Genomic DNA, 17,333 nt, shown 5'->3' with positions numbered 1-17,333 from the left:
TTTCCCTTGGATTTTCAACATTTCTTCAGACGGAGAGAAATTAGCGTAATTAAACTACCAGTCGCAGGGCCGTAACTAGAATTTTTGCCGTCTCCACAACTTTAAAATTCGATTATTTTATTACGGTGTTCTCTTTATAGAAATACAAAGCCACAGCAGGCAAAATGCCCAACGAGGTGGCTGAGAAAAAGATGCCCATAACAAGTATTGATATCATATATTAGTAAAATACAGCAACCCGATTAACAATGCAATTACAAAAATTATAAACAACATATATATACATGACAAAATATTACACAATGCCCATACAATGTATTTATGGTCGTCGTATTTTAAGTATGGATAGCTTCTCGATTTACCCCAACATGTTATCGTATTTATTTTTAAACGTGTCAATTGTGTTGGAATAGTTTACCTCCGGCGGTAGTAAACTCTATTTATTAACAACCCTATTAGAGAAAAATTCTCTGCGGCACCATAACCTAGAATAGTCCTTTACCTATCGATACTGGTGCCCCTTGTAAAAACAGTTGATTGACGGCGAATAAATAAATCATGGTCTATCCTAATCTATATCGTTGAAAATTTTGAACACTTCCATCATATCTCCCCGACATCTGAGTCCATCCAATGTAAACATATTCACAAAAATGAAGTTAAATTCATAACTCAAGTCGCATGTGCCAGCGAGGGCACACATATCTCTTCCAAGTCTATGTCCCTCCGTAGGTATGGTCTCTAAAATATTACAGAATACTCGAGTCCAGGGCGAACTAAGCCTCGGAAAAGCGGAAGAATGACTTTCGGAAAACGCGAAGACACCTTTTTGAAAATAAAGTCCAGCATTCTGTTCGCTTTTTTTACCACCGCTGAACAATGTTCAGAAACCCTAAGCCGCTCGTCAATGAGAATTCCCAAATCGGTGACCCTAGTTGCATCCGCGATAGTAACACCATTCAACTCGTAAAAGAACCGTGGGTTGTTCGAACCAAAATGAGCGGCTATGCACTATTTAACGATAAATGTCATGCTCCATTCATTTGTCCATGCTTCAATCCTATTTAAGTTGGTCTGGAACAACTCCCTGCCGCTTTGATTCCCAACTACCCTTATTAGTTTCCCGTCATCTGCGAATTTGCTAACAATCCCATCGATACCCAGATCAAGTTTATCGATAAAAAGCGAGAAAGGGTGGGGGCCCGATACACTTCCTCGAGGAACTCCACTGGTGACGCGTGTCCAATCAGATAATTCCCTGTTCATCATAACCCGTTGTGATCTATCTCTCAACCACGATTCTATCCAATTCAGCAAGTTGCCTCCAATTCCAATCTCGTGAAAACTCTTCAAGAGTTTACCATGCTGGACCCGATCCAATGCTTTCTGGAAATCAAGGTAAACAACATCAGCATTTTTGCCCTTACCCAAAGCCTTATTCGCGTGATCATAGAAGCAAAAGAGGTTAGTTACACATGACTTCCCTTTCCTGAATCAATGCTGATTATCCGACGATACACTATTTTCGTCTAGCCACTTCCACCAATTGCTTTTTGATAATAATTTCAAAATTTTCGAGAGGGAGCTCGTCAAACTTACTGAACGATAATTGGACGCATCCTCTCTACTACCCTTTTTAAATATCAGAACAACATTAAAAGTTTCCATCCCTTGGGAAGATACCCTCAGCAACACTACTCGTGCAAATCTGCGCGACTGGCCCCAACAATTCATTAGCGCATTCCCTGAGGACCCTAGGATAGATATCATCTGGTCCTGGTGCTTTGCTCACACATTTATTTTTTAGATTTGGGACCTCCACATCTTCCACTTGAATATCGTTGAGGATTTTATTAATCATTCGATCATTTTTGTCGCACCACGGTCATTTTCTGCACACCAGGGCTAATTAGACCAGGACCTACAATTTATTGCCGATTCCGAACGGTAGGCTTGTTTTTATACTCATCGAGAGGTTGGTGCGCTAACCCCCTCGAGGGGGGATTCCCTGCGGTAGCAATTTTTTCTGCGGTCATGTCTCCGTTTCTGTTGTACCCCTGTGTCAGGAAAGTTTTCTGACAAGGACGAACCGGATATCGAACTCGCGACACCTCTAAACATCCTTTGGTACTTTAGGTGAATATCTTATCGACCTGGGCTACCGCGCCCAGGATTTTATTACTCCATGCAACATCCGTACATTGAATATCGTATTCTCTATTGAGAACCGACGTGAAAAAGTCATTGAAAGCACTACACAGACGTACATTGCTCTCTACCCTAGACCCTCCTAGACAATGACAGTCACCTCGTCCACTTTTATACTCTCTGAATGCTCTTTTCTTTTCAAGATAAAGGTTAAGCACGTTATCCCTGAAACATAGGGGGGCAGGATGTACAAACACTTTTTTCGAACAAAGGAATAACGTCGTGCACAACATAAGGTTCCCACTTAAAACTGTCACCCCCCCCCTAAATTTTGCCGACGGGCAGTTGTCTCCCTGCCTCCTCTGGTTCCGATCTTCTACCAGTGCATTAAATTTTTGCTTGCCACTTGGCTATCGTGAGGTTTGCAATCCCATCTCAAGCTGCGAAAATCTGGGTTCGAATCTTAGGTGGGGCATGTCTGTTTTTGTCTGTGAAATCAGCTCTAAACTGTAGGTCTCGAGTAGTTCTGTAGTGAGCCTATCGAACTGCATGAAACGTTACGGGCTTTAATAAAATACAGTAAAAAGCGTGTATTTTTTTTCAGATTCAACTTTATGGCCCCTACAGGGATTACCTTGCCCGATGATGTCATATTGTTTGAATGGCGGAACGTGCAGTTTGTATGAGACTGTTGGAGAATATGTATGCGAGTGAGTATATATTATGTACATTATTACCAACTTAGGCGATTTACTAATTATTAGACATTATTACCAATGGAAATAAATATAAAATGTTTTTGAACTCTTTGCGTGTACGTTTCGACCTATGGCTGATGTTTTCGAATAAAAGGTAGCTAATAATTGACTTTATGATCTCGCTAACCTGGGTATTCGTCAAAACTAACCTGGCACTCAGAGTAAATAACTCATCTGATCAAATCAAAAGTCTGATTAACTTAAATTACTGTGGTAATATGTCTCTAAATACCACTACCGTGTTAGGGCCCTTTCACACGGAGCGGATGCGGACGCGGGTCCGGAAGAAGTTTTAACTCTTGGTACATAAAACGGGGCCTTTCAGACGATGAGGAATGCGTCTGCAACGTGGAAGTGTTCATGCGGGTCCGGATGGCGTCCGCATGTGTCAAAACTTGAGTGTGGGCTCCGCATCCGCACATACAGGTTTGTACATTAGGTTATATGGAGCTATTCACACTACGCTGGTCCAGGTCAATCTCGCCCGCATCTTTAGCTACTTTTAAAGATGATTTTGCACGGAAGTTTTTTAATTATTTGCTGTAAATGCCCTTAAAAACACTATATGCCCCTGTTCATCAATATGATGTACCCACATACATCTATCCATCCGTTTCCTTCTGAGATAAAGGAGATATAGCAACTTTAACTGCCTACTTGTTACATACTTTAACACGAGGATTTTTTATTAAAATTATGGCACAAAATATGGGCAAATTTTGGTGATTTTTGAAAAAAGTTGCATGTTGTTAAAGTTAAAATTCAATAAAAAAATAACCGTCAATTAAAATCCTAAAAGGTCGTGTTAAAGTACCGTAAACTGGGGTGACTGTGCCACTTTTTGAGGTTTTTCTTTGATATCTTCTTCTCCCTTATCCTTTGCCTAGGCTGCTGGGGATTTTACTAAAGGTAGCCTCACATCTCAGCTTTCGATTTCTGGTTTTAAAAAAAAATTATGATGGCAAGGAAAGCACAGCGAATATTTTTTCGCGTGGCTCATACTCACCCCTGGTAAGGGTGCCATCACTTTTTTTCGCCTGTCACACTCATTTTTATTGAATTCCGGTTGTTAACTTTACTTGGAACCCTTTGGAAAAATTATTTCTGCCCGAAATTAGGTCATTTTTGAATTTTTAAATAAAGTAATCCATGAAACAGTTTATTGACATTTTTAAGTAAAGAAAGCATTTCTTTTTACTTTTTTTTGGAAAATTTTAATTCGCTGAAATATTAACAAAATTAAAGAAGACTTAAAACTCGAAAATATAAGGCTCTTAAAATATAACGCAATAAATATAACATTCATTTCTTTGAATCCACTACAGTGTTGTTGTCCCTGACAATTTGTCAAGGTTTCTTGATTTTCATTATGATTCGGGACCTCAGATACCAAATTTCGTCAGCTGGGTCAGGCCATGAGTAAAATTTGCCAACTTTCTTCATGGCTCTTACACACGCCTCCCCAATATGGTCAAAAATGGTGAGCATTTGTTTGTTTCTTATCACACTAAGAGCCTCTTCAAGTATTTCATTTGATTAATTGCGGTAGGGTCGACTACCCAGCTTCCACGAATACTTACGAACCATTTCTGGGACAATAACAAACTAGCGCAAAAAGGACAAAAAAACAGAAAAAACCAGGTGACACAAAGTCACCCCCCTGAATACCCATTTTTTTGTTTATGCGGCATATTTCTGCCAAAATGCAGTATTTTTACAATTCAAATAGGTATTTCTTATCGTAAGTAACTTCTACATAGAAATATTATAAATAACCTAGTTTCCACGAAACACAATGTCTGTACCAGGAGAGGGTTACACGCTCTTGAAAAATTTCGTGTAAATCAGAATATAACCTAAAACATTCTCTAGGCAACAGCTGGCAGCAGATGATGCAATAAATGCTGTCGGTGAGCCACCTACAGCTCCTGAATCGGCAAGAAAATTTTTGAAACCTATTGTTCATCCATACGCTCCCAGGAAGTGTGCTTGCGTCCTAAAACTTCCATATTTTTATGGGCATCTTTTTCTCAGCCACCTCGTTGGGCATTTTGCCTGTTGTGGCGTTGTATTTGTAAAATCCGTAAATGGTACGTAGTCGGAAACTTGGGCACAAAGTCACCTCAGTATGTAGCATCATAGTGTTGAGAGACACACAGGGTCTCAAGACATTTGAATGAGTGATTTGTTTGAAAAAATTTGTGTGTTCCGTATGTAACAAAAAACTTAGTTTTGAGAAAAAAAGCATTTTAGTGAAAAACATTAGCACGTGTAATGCCAGCAGTTGATATTAAAATATTCAAGAATATTTTCAGTACAGGTAGAATCTTCCTTTTCTCCATACTTCACAAAATTTTATTTTTAAATAATAAAATAAAACTTTTAAAAAAATTAAATACTATGAAAAACAACGCGCTATTCACGTACAGCGTTCACTGGGTGAAAACAAAATGAGTCTAAAGATGCGGACGAAACGCCCGCAAATATGTGCACGTGTGAAAAAGCATGCGGATGCGGTCCCGCGCCCGCATCGCATCCGTGTATAAGGGGCCTTAAAGTGATTCGAAGCACCAGGTGTTTCCGCATATTCATCATGGAAATTTTTAAATGAAAAAACTTGCTTCATACCCATTGCAAATTGAAACGTATATAGAAAAACAAAAAATAAGGACACACACACACACACACACACACACACACACACACACATGGGACAGGGAAGAACTAATTTTCTTTAAATTTATTGAAACTAAAAATAAACAATTAAAAAGAATTTTTGGGTATTAGTCAGAGCATGTCAGGAAAGACACCCCTAACAAGAGTTTGTTAGGGGGGAGGGGAAATGTTGGACTATAAAAAGACAAATAACAAAGATTAATCTACATAATTTTTTATTTATACGCCAGGATATGAGAAATCACACATTGCGTAAAATGTCACCTTTGGATCCATTCACAGAGTGCTGGAGTGAGTTCAATAAGGACTTTTGCTTCAATTTTGTTCAAGAAAATCGGTGGTCCATCCGATGATTTTTATTGCATGTATGATATAAGTTTAATTTGCAATTTTTTTCACATTTCTAAATTGCATTTTTCTTAAATAAATCACACTATAGCGAAGAAATACCTAAATAGATAAATAGATCTTTTTCTCTCCACTATTTTTTTTACTAAACTAATTTCTATATTCTTATACATTTGATAATATTCAAGTGGTCCAACTCTCTCCAATGTAGATCTGTATATTAAAATGTTATATATATATATATATATATAGATGTGCGGAAGGCTACAGAGGACGGCGATGCGAGAGTAAAGCGATTTCTACTTTAAGCAGTAAGTACCTTTCAACCAACTTTTAAATTACAACCGTAGCCGGTCAATTTGTCGCCTCAACTTGTTGCGCTCAGCTCGTCGCGCCTCAGTTTGTCATGGTACAAATTCGTCGCAGTGCCAATTCGTCGTGACACAAGTTTGTCGCAGTGTCAATTCGTCGTGGTACAAATCTTTCGCAGCTCCAGTTTGCGGTAAAAATTTGTCGCAGTGTCAATTCGTCGCGATTCAAATTTGTCGCAGTGTCAATTCGTCGCGATTCAAATTTGCCGCAATGTCAATTCGTCGTGACGTCAGTTTATCGCAGAATCAATTCGCGCGCGCGCGCGCAAGTCGATTCTTCACTATACATGTCCCACACGATCTTGTATGTAGGTTTTGTCTTATACGTGAAATAAGAAACGAACAAAAGTGTTCACGCTGTTTAATGTATATATATATATATACAGGGTGATTATAAAAAAACTATCCCGACATATGGGCCCCTAACTATCATACCATTCACAGAAACTGAATGAAATTTTGGCATAAGGTGTTTCGATGTATGCGCTCAAGAATGATATGGAAAGCAACAGTGTCACTCTAACAGTTACGGTTACAGTGAGAAAATTTCGAAAATATCAAATGGCAACACCAAGTTTTTTGTATTGGAATTGTGAAAAACCCTAAATAGCGTTCGAACGGCAACTGTAGCATGAAAATCACCGGCGGTAGATAGGCTAAAAGTGAGGACAACCAATAAGGACAGAGAAGCAGCATAAAATAAAGCATTTTATTGTGTTTCACAAATTCTCCACATGACCTTGTGGATCAGGCTGGGATCTCAGCCGAAGAAACGGTGTGACGAATGAAACGAACATTAATGCTCTGGTGCACGGCAAAGTCCTTTTTCCTTGCCTAGCTCCGGGGATTTTCGTGCTACAGGTGCCATTCTAACGCTATTTAGTGTTTTTCAGTATGGAGATCGCATTCCAATACAAAAAACTTGGTGTTGCCATTTGATATTTTCGAAATTTTCTCACTGTAACCGTAACTGTTAGAGTGACACTGTTGTTTTCCATATCATTCTTGAGCGCATACATCAAAACACCTTATGCCAAAATTTCATTCAGTTTCTGTGAATGGTACGATAGTTAGGGGCCCATATGTCGCGATAGTTTTTTTATAATCGCCCCGTATATATATATAAATAAAATTATTTTTTGTCATTGCGGAAAGGTAATCGAAATTAGTATTTCAGTTGATATTAATATTCTATTATTTAATTACTGTAATTACCATATCAATAACATTTAAAAATTTAATTGTATATAAAAATTTATTTATATTTGAAAATTTACTTAAAAAATTTCATATGTTAAATAATTGATTTTTGCTATGATAAAATTTTAATATTATGTGGAAAAATTTCTATGTTTACGATATTCCTTAAATTATAGTGGAGCCTCTCTTTAACTGTAAACTTCTATTCGCCCCCATTAGCCTTAGTTTCTCCCCCCCCCCTTCCGAGAGTCACCAACATTTACCATTACAGTATCTCCATAAGAACCTGGAAATATTTAATTAACATTTAATTTTCACCGTATAAGCCGCACTTCCCGCTTCCTGTCAGGATTTCCATTTCTTGCAGCGAAAGGTGTTGGGGAGCACACAAAGATAATAAATTGGGATTAAATAAATTTTTGAAAATGTATTTTTCACCGTATAAGCCGCACTTCCCGCTTTTTGTTGGGATTTCTGTTTATCGCAGCGAAGGGAATTCAGCGCAGATCAAGGGTAGAAATGTACAGTATTCATTAATGACGATTCGATGAAGCTTTCATAATGCCTACAGGATGAGCACCGACAAAGGCCATATAATCGCCAATGAGAAAGACCACTATAGGTCAGTCGCATATCTTTGGCTGGCTTGTTTGAATATTTTCCACATAGTTTTCATTAGTGTCTCAGTTTTTGGTAGTGAAGGTTGGTGTTGTTGGTCTACATTTTTCTGTTGACAAAAACATGGAACATCGCAAAATCGAACGTGGAAATGTATGTTGGTTTATGTGTGTGGTTAAAAGTTTTTTCCACGTAATTCATGTTCCGAAAGTATAAAAACTTTTAATGCAATTGAAAAAATGAGAGAGAGAGAATTAGCCTTTTATTAATTTTCTTTATTTGAATTTTTTGTTGTATCGTAAAATAGAGATACAGATTATACGGATGACAAAAAATAATGTAGTACTTTTTAGATTAAATTATCCTGATAAATGTAGGCTATAATCAGAGGCGGATTTATAGCTTTACCACCTGTGGGTTATTCAAACCCTTCCTCCCTTTCTAATTCATGTTCTTAATCGCCAATTACTCAATTTTGGTTACGCACTTTCACTTAAGCGTGTCATCTTGGATAAAGCTCGTATACCCCCTCACCACCCAGGAAATTATGCCTCTGAATACAATTTCATATTGTTTGTTAATGTTAATTCACTTGTGTTGTAAGAAGAAATTTTTAGTAATCGTTTGACTAGAGCCGTATGAGTGTCATGTATAAGATGTTACATATAATGGGCTAATTAAAAGTCTGACTTCATCTTTTTACTTGAGAGTTGTTACTTTAGAGATGAAAAAAACACCAATCAAATCAAAAATCGATTGACATTTGCAGTGGTGTTAGAGACAGGGATGCTGTGGGTGCCCACGGTACTTCATGGAATGGGTATGAACACCCAGAGAATTGATTCAGAAATCAAAATTTCCTACTCAAAGATCAAGACAAGAACCCACAAGTTCCAAAACTTTCGTCACCCTTGGCCAGTCAAAGGCGCCGACATGAAGAAAGCATTGGGGGAGGGGGCCGAAAATTGCCATTTATTCCGTATTAACCCCGTACGCAGGTGGCGGAATGGTTCATTGCATTGTATATTCATGAGTTATTGGGGTGGGGGCTCAAATGGCATCAGCCCCCCTGGTTCTGGTGCCTATGGCCTGTGGTCGGAGTGTTTGAATATTATTCCGGCATAATAATACAAGGTGATTTGAAATGTACATTCTATTGCAAAAAAATAATTTAAAAATTAGACTTTTCGCAGCTGTTATACATAAAACTTGATACATTGTCGATAAAAAAAATCCTCAAAGATGCATTGATATATTCAGTAGGACATTGATCGCAATTTATTATCTTGATGTGTGCCCCGATTCCCCTCGCTGCAAGAAAGGGAAATCCCGACAGAAAGCGGGAAGCGCGGCTTATGCGGTGGAAATTAAATTTTCAAAATGTATTGAATCGCAAGTAAATATCTTGGTGTACGTTCCAACGTCCCTCGATGACTCAATCAATGACCCCGATGACAATTAATACTTTTCTTCATTTGTCAAAAATTAAAATAGAGATGGGGAAGAGGAACATTTTCAATAAATCAGAAAAAAAATTAGTTCCATTTTTTCCCCCTAAAGTAAATACCCTATTTATAAGATCACAACGAACATTTGAATTTTAAAGCAATTCCAATTTTTCGCGACGAAACGACTCCGCGATGAGTTAGTAGCACGACGAATTGATGCTGCAATAAATTGAATGCGACAAGTTGAGCGCGACGAATCGGCCTAGACCCAATTAAAACAGTTCTTTACGATACTAGTGTTCATTATTTAGACCAGATTTGTGCCACAGTTATAGTACGAGTAATATATCTTTTATAACGGAAGCTTTAGCATATCGATGGTTCAGTTCAAAAAAAGCAACTCAAAATTCTATGTTTTGAAATATCTGCATTTTAAAGATTCACTTCATATGGAACTGAATGTGAATCAACTCGGATTTAATTACAGTAGAGAGCGTATAAGCAGAGTTGGGTTGCTGTTTTGCAATATTTAGAGGTTTTTTCCACCGTTCGCGTATCGTGTATAACGCCAAAATGCAATTTTTTGAACACTTTTTTTTATTTATTTTTTTTTAGTTTTATTTTTATTTATTTATTTTCACGAGCTCTCATCGATATATTTAATTGAAAGTTGGTAATTTTATTTTAATTATAGTATTCGAAATTTCATAAAATTATTACAATAAAGAATACAAAAATAAGTGTAATCAGCATTATTCAATAACAACATTCAATGAACAAATAACTCTCGATGAGTATAAAAACAAGCCTGCTGTTCGGAATCGGCAATAAATTCTAGGTCCCGGTCTAATTAGCCTTCGTGTGCAGAAAATGACCGTGGTGCGTCAAAAATGATCAAATGATCAATGAACAAATGATACACTATCAGTACTGGTACATCAAGACCATGAATATGTAGTTAGTAGAGCGTATGATTGCTAGTGGAAACTGTGCGAATCTTCGAGACCTCGTTCCCACCATACTTCAGTTTTGTTGAAAAATTTTCTCGAAGACTCGAAACATGAAAATACAGTATCTCCGACTTAAGAAAGTCAAATGCTGTCTGCTAATGTACATTAGGGCTGCTCTTACCAGCAGCAGAGGCCCTTCCACTGTACGAATAGTTTTACTCTAATTGCTTATGCGGACAACTCTGGATTTGCGAACAATTCGGTTTACGAACAATAAGAAATCATTCGATTTACGAATTCGTCTTGGTTTATGAACATGCAAGCCGGAAAAGATTAGACTGGAGAACTGGAGAAACAATTGGGAAATTGAGAAGTCTACGGTCGCATGGCGAATTTTTTAAAAGTTCTTTTCTCCAAATACAACTCTTCCCATCCAGCCCATGGACCAGCAGGTCATTTTAAACTTTGGGAAGGTTGACATCAAAGAACGTTTTAAAGACGTTTAGCGCAATAATCTCTGACACAGAATCAACACTCATTGACCTCTGAAAACACCATTTAATATACAGCTGATAGTTCTTATTGATAAAACCTGGAAGCAAGTGACTTACAGAACCTTGAATTCGGTTCGGAATGAATTGTTTCCAGATTGCTTCACAAGCAGGAATTTTGAGGGATTTGACACTGACATTATGCACCCATGGTCAAAAAATTAGGAACACCCTGCTACTCACCACTAATATCGTGTGGGAACTCCTCCGGCTTTGATGACAGCAGATATTCTTCTAGGCATGGGCTCTGCAAGTTGCTGAAACCGTTGAGGAGGAATATTAGCCCATGCTAACGAAATGACAGCTCTTAATTCCCTCAGATTAGAAGGTGGTGTTTCAGAGCTTTCAACAGACCTTTCAACCTCGTCCTACAAATGCTCAATTGGGTTTAGATCGATTAACTGAGAGGGGTCATTGAAGCAATTGAAACTCTGAATCATCTTCCTCAAACCAATCTGAGGTAATTCCAGCCCCGTGGAAGGGTGCATTGTCGGACTTCTGGAACGAAAGTTCGTGAGGACTATACCTACAAAGAGACATTAACTTTGTTGAGGGGTTGCAGGGAAGAGCTACGCGTGATCTTGTTGGCACACACACAAGGCTTCATATATGAAGAGAGACTCGATTTCTTTAATATGTTTACATTGAAAGAACGAAGGTGTCGGGTATATGATCGAAGTGTTTAAAATTTTCAACGGGGTGGATCATGTCAACTAATACACCGTCAATCAACTGCTTCGACAAGGAGACACCAGTATCGCTTGGTAAGGGACAACTTCAGGTTGCGGTGTCGTAGAAAGTTTTTCTCTAATATAGGGCTGTCAATACATGGAGTAACTTACTTCCAGGGGTCGTGAATTCTAACACTATTGACACGTTTAAAAAGAAAGACAACCATAATCTTTTTTATGATCAGTGCATTAGACAGTATTAATTATTAGGGTTTTTTTTGTGATATATTCTCTTATATTCGGTTGCTGTATTTTAGTTATATTTGACATTCATATTTTTTATGGGCAACTTTTTTTTCAGCCACCTCGTTGGACAATTTGCCTGTTGTGGTGTTTGTATTTGTATTTTTAAACAGCAGGTCGACTGCAAAGTTGAACTTCTTATAATGTAGAAGAGATGACCCCTTACAAAAGCAACGAATCGGCTTCTCGTGAGGATCCATTTCGCGTCAATAGATTAAAATAAGGTACTTAGAAATGATGACAACTCAGTCCTCCATCTTATAACAAAAAACTGATTTTGCCGCTCCGAGTGACGTCTAATCGTTATAAAATCCGAGAAGCTAATCCGTGTTATACTTTCTCGGGCATAATTAAAAATGTGTTACGGACCCATGCTCAAATTTCGACTCGCGACAAAAGTAACTTCTACCATAATATAGTTTGACTGAAAACTGTGGCGGTGGTCATAACCGCTTTGTGCGTGGGTGAAAAAGAAAAAGCAAAAGCCAGGCGTATTCTCCAAGGAACCTGAAAGCGCGTAATGTGCACTAAACCTTTATAATATGAGCTAGCTAGAAGTAATGACATTGATAACCGGGCAGATTCACCATCCTCCTTATAAGAGTGGCAAAACTAGGGCTCCTGTAAACCCATATCCGCGATCTTTGTATGAAATGTGGCGTCAGTATTATCGCTACAGCCTATCGCTGGTGATAACACTGACGAATTTTCGGCCTATACAGGCTGTCCCAAATTGTTTGCACAGTGGGTATCTCTGTAACCGTTAACTTCACAAACATACTTTCAATCACGAAATGTTTGCAAATGACGTGAAATTATTTAAAGCCTAAAAATTTATTTTAGGGGTCGTACACATAAGAAAATTAAGGAATTAACTTTTTATACATCTCCGTGTGCTCAAAAAACATTAGAAAGTTGTTGCCCTGTCACACCTGATGCCAACAAAAAAAATTCACGTTTTTAAGTGCAATATTCACTGACATAAGGAGTTAATTAAGGAGTTAAAAAAACGTTAAATACGAGTAAGCCGTTTTATTCGCATTTAATGCTGTTTTTTCCCAAGTTCCCTTCTGTTTTTGAATTCTAATATTTTTGCGAGTATTTCACTTACAAACGTGGAACTTCTTTTGTTGGCATCAGGAAAGGTGGGGCAACAACTTTCTAATTTATTTCCTTGTGACTGCAATTTATTTTTATATATCGCACTGAAATGTTAATAAATTTATTTTACATTTTTACAAGAAAGATTTTGACACCACTTCGAAATTTATTCCAGCCTCCATGATTCACGCAGAACTTGGTCTTTTTTTCAGACGCGTTTTCATTTTGGGGCGTATTTATAAGGGGGTTGTTGTTTCGGGTCCTTCTTAGTAGAGACGGACTTCAGGTACTACAAATTTTGCCGCCCCTTTGAGATGGTGTTTCGTTTCTTAATTTTATTTTCCCGAAAAATCATGTCCTTTCCCCCTTAGAACTCAATTTTCAAAATGAAAGCCATCTCTTTACTATTAGTTTTTCTAAATATGGTTTTTAATATTGTTTCATACACACACTTGTAACATGAATGAGATGCCGTAAAAATTTTAATTTGTATTTGTTAGACTTCATGACAATTTGTAACTGTGATCGATTCCAATCAAAAACCTTATTGTGCAAATCAAGCTAATTGTGTTGCAGAATTGCAATCAAAAGTTGTGATGAAAAATGTAAGTCTTCCAAAACTTTTAAATCGCAACTGTAAAAAAAACCGCATCTCAAAACTGTTAGTGATACTTTATTAATTCAACGGGTGTCATAACCCTTTAAGTCAATTTTTCAAACATGACTAAAAAATATTTCGTTCAAATGCAAAAAATTTCGTGTCAGCCCGGTTAATTTGTTTTTTCAAAATAAATTTAGAATTTAATGAATTATAGGGAAAACGTGAACAAGAAGAACATTTTGAACGCGATATTCTCAAATTGCCGTTTTTGAGCTCATCCGTAAGGAAAAAAAACTACTACACCAAAAATTCATAAATTTTGTAGGAATATTTTATGCCATGTGTTACAGTAAAATGAATCTCGAACTTTGATATGTGATCATTCATTAGAATTTTATGAATTTTTAAAGTTTGAAAAAAGTGCAAAATTTTCAAAAATCTGAATTCAACATTTTCAAAATAATACTTTTCATGGGTTAATTTCTAAATCTGAGGTTTATTTTATCATTTTACTAACATGGTGAGTAAACATTTCTGCAAAATTTCATAATTTCATAATTTTTGGAGAGAGAGTGTGTGTGTGTGTGTGAGTGAGTTTTTTTTTTAATCTCACGGATGATCACAAAAACTGCAATCTTAGAAAGTTGGCATAATTAACAACCACGTAAAAATTTGAAAAATGTACACATACATACAAAAGGGGAGAAAAACTGGTTTGCTTTTTTTTCTCTATTTCTTTTTAGGGTTATATCATTGTTATCCAATTTCTCTTTGGGGTTATATCATTGTTATCCAATTTCTCTTTGGGTTATATCATTGTTATCCAATTTCAAAACTCCAAGGTGTACGTTTGCTGTACTTTCGGTAAATATGGCAGGATTTTGAAGTGACGTAATCATTTATTAAAGCGTTATAACTCATTAATTATGGATCAAATCAAAAAACTGAAAACACTTTTCCATACTAGTTTTTCATGAGGAATCCGATGGTTACCACCCTGGTTTTTTTCACGTTTTGCCTTGTTATTCATATTGCATCCATATTTTATCCATAACATTCCCGAGCATTGTTTGCCGTACATCACTGGCTCTCAAACTTTTGTCACCATCAACTCCCTTGCCCAATTCGTGGTTCATCTACGGCTTCCCAGAGTACTTTAGTAGATATTTTCTCTTGTAAGAGAACCACTTCGAAGCATAAATAGGCACACAAATCAATATCTCCAGGTCACCTCGACGCCCCTGTGTGACTTCTGCCGAAGGCTGGCATTACACTATAAAAGTTTGATAAAAGTTCGTTTATAAAACTTGAAAAATGCAACCAATAGGCGGACAGATGTGCTTATTGGTTACATTTTTCAAGTTTTATAAAAGAAGTTTTACCAAACTTTTATAGTGTAATCCCGGCCTTAATAAAAAAAATCTAACAAGTCATCTCTCTTTTCCTGTCCAGAAAAACATTAAATGCATTTCATTTAAGAAAGTAGAAATGGTGAAGTAGTTAAAAACAATTATGCCTTAGATATGAGAGACATTGTCATTTCTTGTCCACATGAAATATTTCTGTATACAGCGTGTCCAAAAAGTCCTTACCCAGGCCTTTTTTCTTTTAACCGTTGATCGTAAACAAAAACTTAAGGTAAGTATTTTAGACCTATATTATGGCACATTTACGTCAACAAGATAATTTTTTAAAAAGTTTCAAAATCTAACTTTTTATATTTTCTCCAGAGCAGAGGCGGCTCAAGAGTGCTGTCGTCCCTAAAGAAGACTATTGCGGGAGGCTGACAGGGATTTAACACCGGGAACACTGGAAAAAAACACACAAATGTTTACTCAGCGAAATGTGCATGACCATACATCCTGCCTTTAAAAAGATTGAACCACTTTTTGATCTAGAGTTATTTTACCGTTCTTAAATTATACCAGGTAACTCAATTCACGCTACAGCTCTTGTTCAAGAGTCATTCACTTATGGTATGCCTGTAGTGCACACATGTTTCCGATTCTGGAAACCCGCGTCGTTTCTTATTGGTTAAAAACCTTAAAGGCCCGTTTACACGCGTTAAGTGATTAAGTAGTTAACTAAATTTTAAGTTACCGATGGTTCAAAAAAGTGTCCACACGATAAGTGATTAAGTAGATGCTCATTGGATAATTTTTATGGAAGCAAGCGCAACTGGCGCATGAGCTCTACAGTCTACTCTAATCAACCGAGGGAGAGAAACTCAACGCGCGGGAAAATAATAGTAATAATTTTTTTGTATATCTGGCATTCTCAGAGAGGTGTTTTTTTTTAAAGCTCATAACTTTTGCAACCATGGATGAAGATGATGTGATACTTCCGCGCGCGCGCTAAAATTACATATCGTATTAAATTTCCTGGCAACCGGAAACAGTTTCTGAAATCTGTTCCACTTCTTCACGGTATCTAAATCTAGTAGTATAAGCAAAATGTTATCTGAAGTAATTCATGAGAAATTTTACACATTCGCGGGAAAAATCGGTCAACGTGGAAAATTTCTTGGCGTTTATAGGAAATTCTAGGGGTTCATTAAACATAAAAATTATTTGAAATTTTATTTTTTTTAATTTAATGCAGAGGCTATCTCAGTGTTAAATACTTGATCATATATTTCTACCAATAGATGGCAGCAAATTCGTTTTGGATGAGGGAAATATTCCGAACCCATCCAGTTTCTAATATACAGGGTGTTCTATTAATGGACCGACAAACTCAATGGGTTGTTAGTAGGCATCAAGAGAAACAAAAGTTGCAATGGAACATGGTGTCGCAAACCACGTTGAGAGGGTGAAAATCGCGAAAAACACATGCAGGCTCTGAGTCCAGAGGAGACGAAAGGTGAATGCCAGTTGATCGCTGAATGCGTTCGTGGGTTCGCTCACCATCTCTGACGTAAGCAGCGTCGTAAAACGCATGCGCTGGGGTAGGATCACGCTCTGCGGACGACGTAAATTAGTGCTGTTGTGGTAGTAAGCTGGTACCTGGTATTTTTGAGCGCATCCGGGAATCATTTTTACGTCATTGTAGACTGTGCAATGACGTCAGCGGCCACCACTTCCAACAACTCTGGTAATAATTAACCAAATATATATTTTTGTAGTTATTATTATACTTTTTGTCGTGCCAGCGGAACGTCGAAACCTGCATGCGTTTTTCGCGATTTTCACCCTCTCAACGTGGTTTGCGTTGTTCCATTGGAATTTTTGTTCCTCTTGATGTCTACTAACAACCCTCTGAGTTTGTCGGTCCATAACAGAACACCCTATATAATAAATCCTCCACACCAGCACCCGATATTTTTGGATCTTCAAGTGTTTTTCAACTCCTGGGAACACGTAGACCGAATACTTCGTAGCTTCCTTACTTCCAACATCGATCGATTTTCACCTCGTTTTTTAAGGTAGTTTTCATTTCTATAGGTCAGCAAAAATTCATGACGTAGATACTTTTCAACAAACTTGAAGGTTGTGTCCTCCGGCCACTTCGCCATCCCATAGTTTCGAAGAATTCTTGCTAAACGAAAGGAAACAACGGAGCATAAACAGGTCCATGCTCAAGGTCAGAA

The 17,333-nt window shown here is 37.4% G+C and overlaps 1 protein-coding gene across 5 annotated transcripts in view; it reads left to right on the top strand.

Moving 5' to 3' along the window:
• The window catches only part of LOC149080533 (pro-neuregulin-2, membrane-bound isoform-like), a 339,902-nt gene that overhangs the window by 256,912 nt on the left and 65,657 nt on the right, over window positions 1–17,333 (top strand). For 2 of the 5 annotated variants that reach the window (XM_089239627.1, XM_089239626.1), the window contains exons 4-5: window positions 2,753–2,858; window positions 6,183–6,241. The exons of 1 other annotated variant lie outside the window; for it this stretch is intronic. In XM_089239627.1, coding sequence (XP_089095753.1) covers window positions 2,753–2,858; window positions 6,183–6,241 — 165 coding nt within the window. Of the gene's footprint in view, window positions 1–2,752; window positions 2,859–6,182; window positions 6,243–17,333 lie in introns of those variants that run through there. 2 more of the 5 variants (XM_089239625.1, XM_089239629.1) reach the window with 2 other exon arrangements.

The sequence above is a fragment of the Pholcus phalangioides genome, unplaced genomic scaffold, assembly GCF_987345545.1.
Source record: "Pholcus phalangioides strain wild (caught in Gottingen) unplaced genomic scaffold, Ppha-v1.0 ptg000011l_1, whole genome shotgun sequence".
In the NCBI taxonomy this organism is placed as follows: Eukaryota; Metazoa; Arthropoda; class Arachnida; order Araneae; family Pholcidae; genus Pholcus; species Pholcus phalangioides.
The sequence above is the reverse complement of the archived record's forward strand: the minus strand, read 5'-3'. Positions and strand labels throughout refer to the sequence as shown.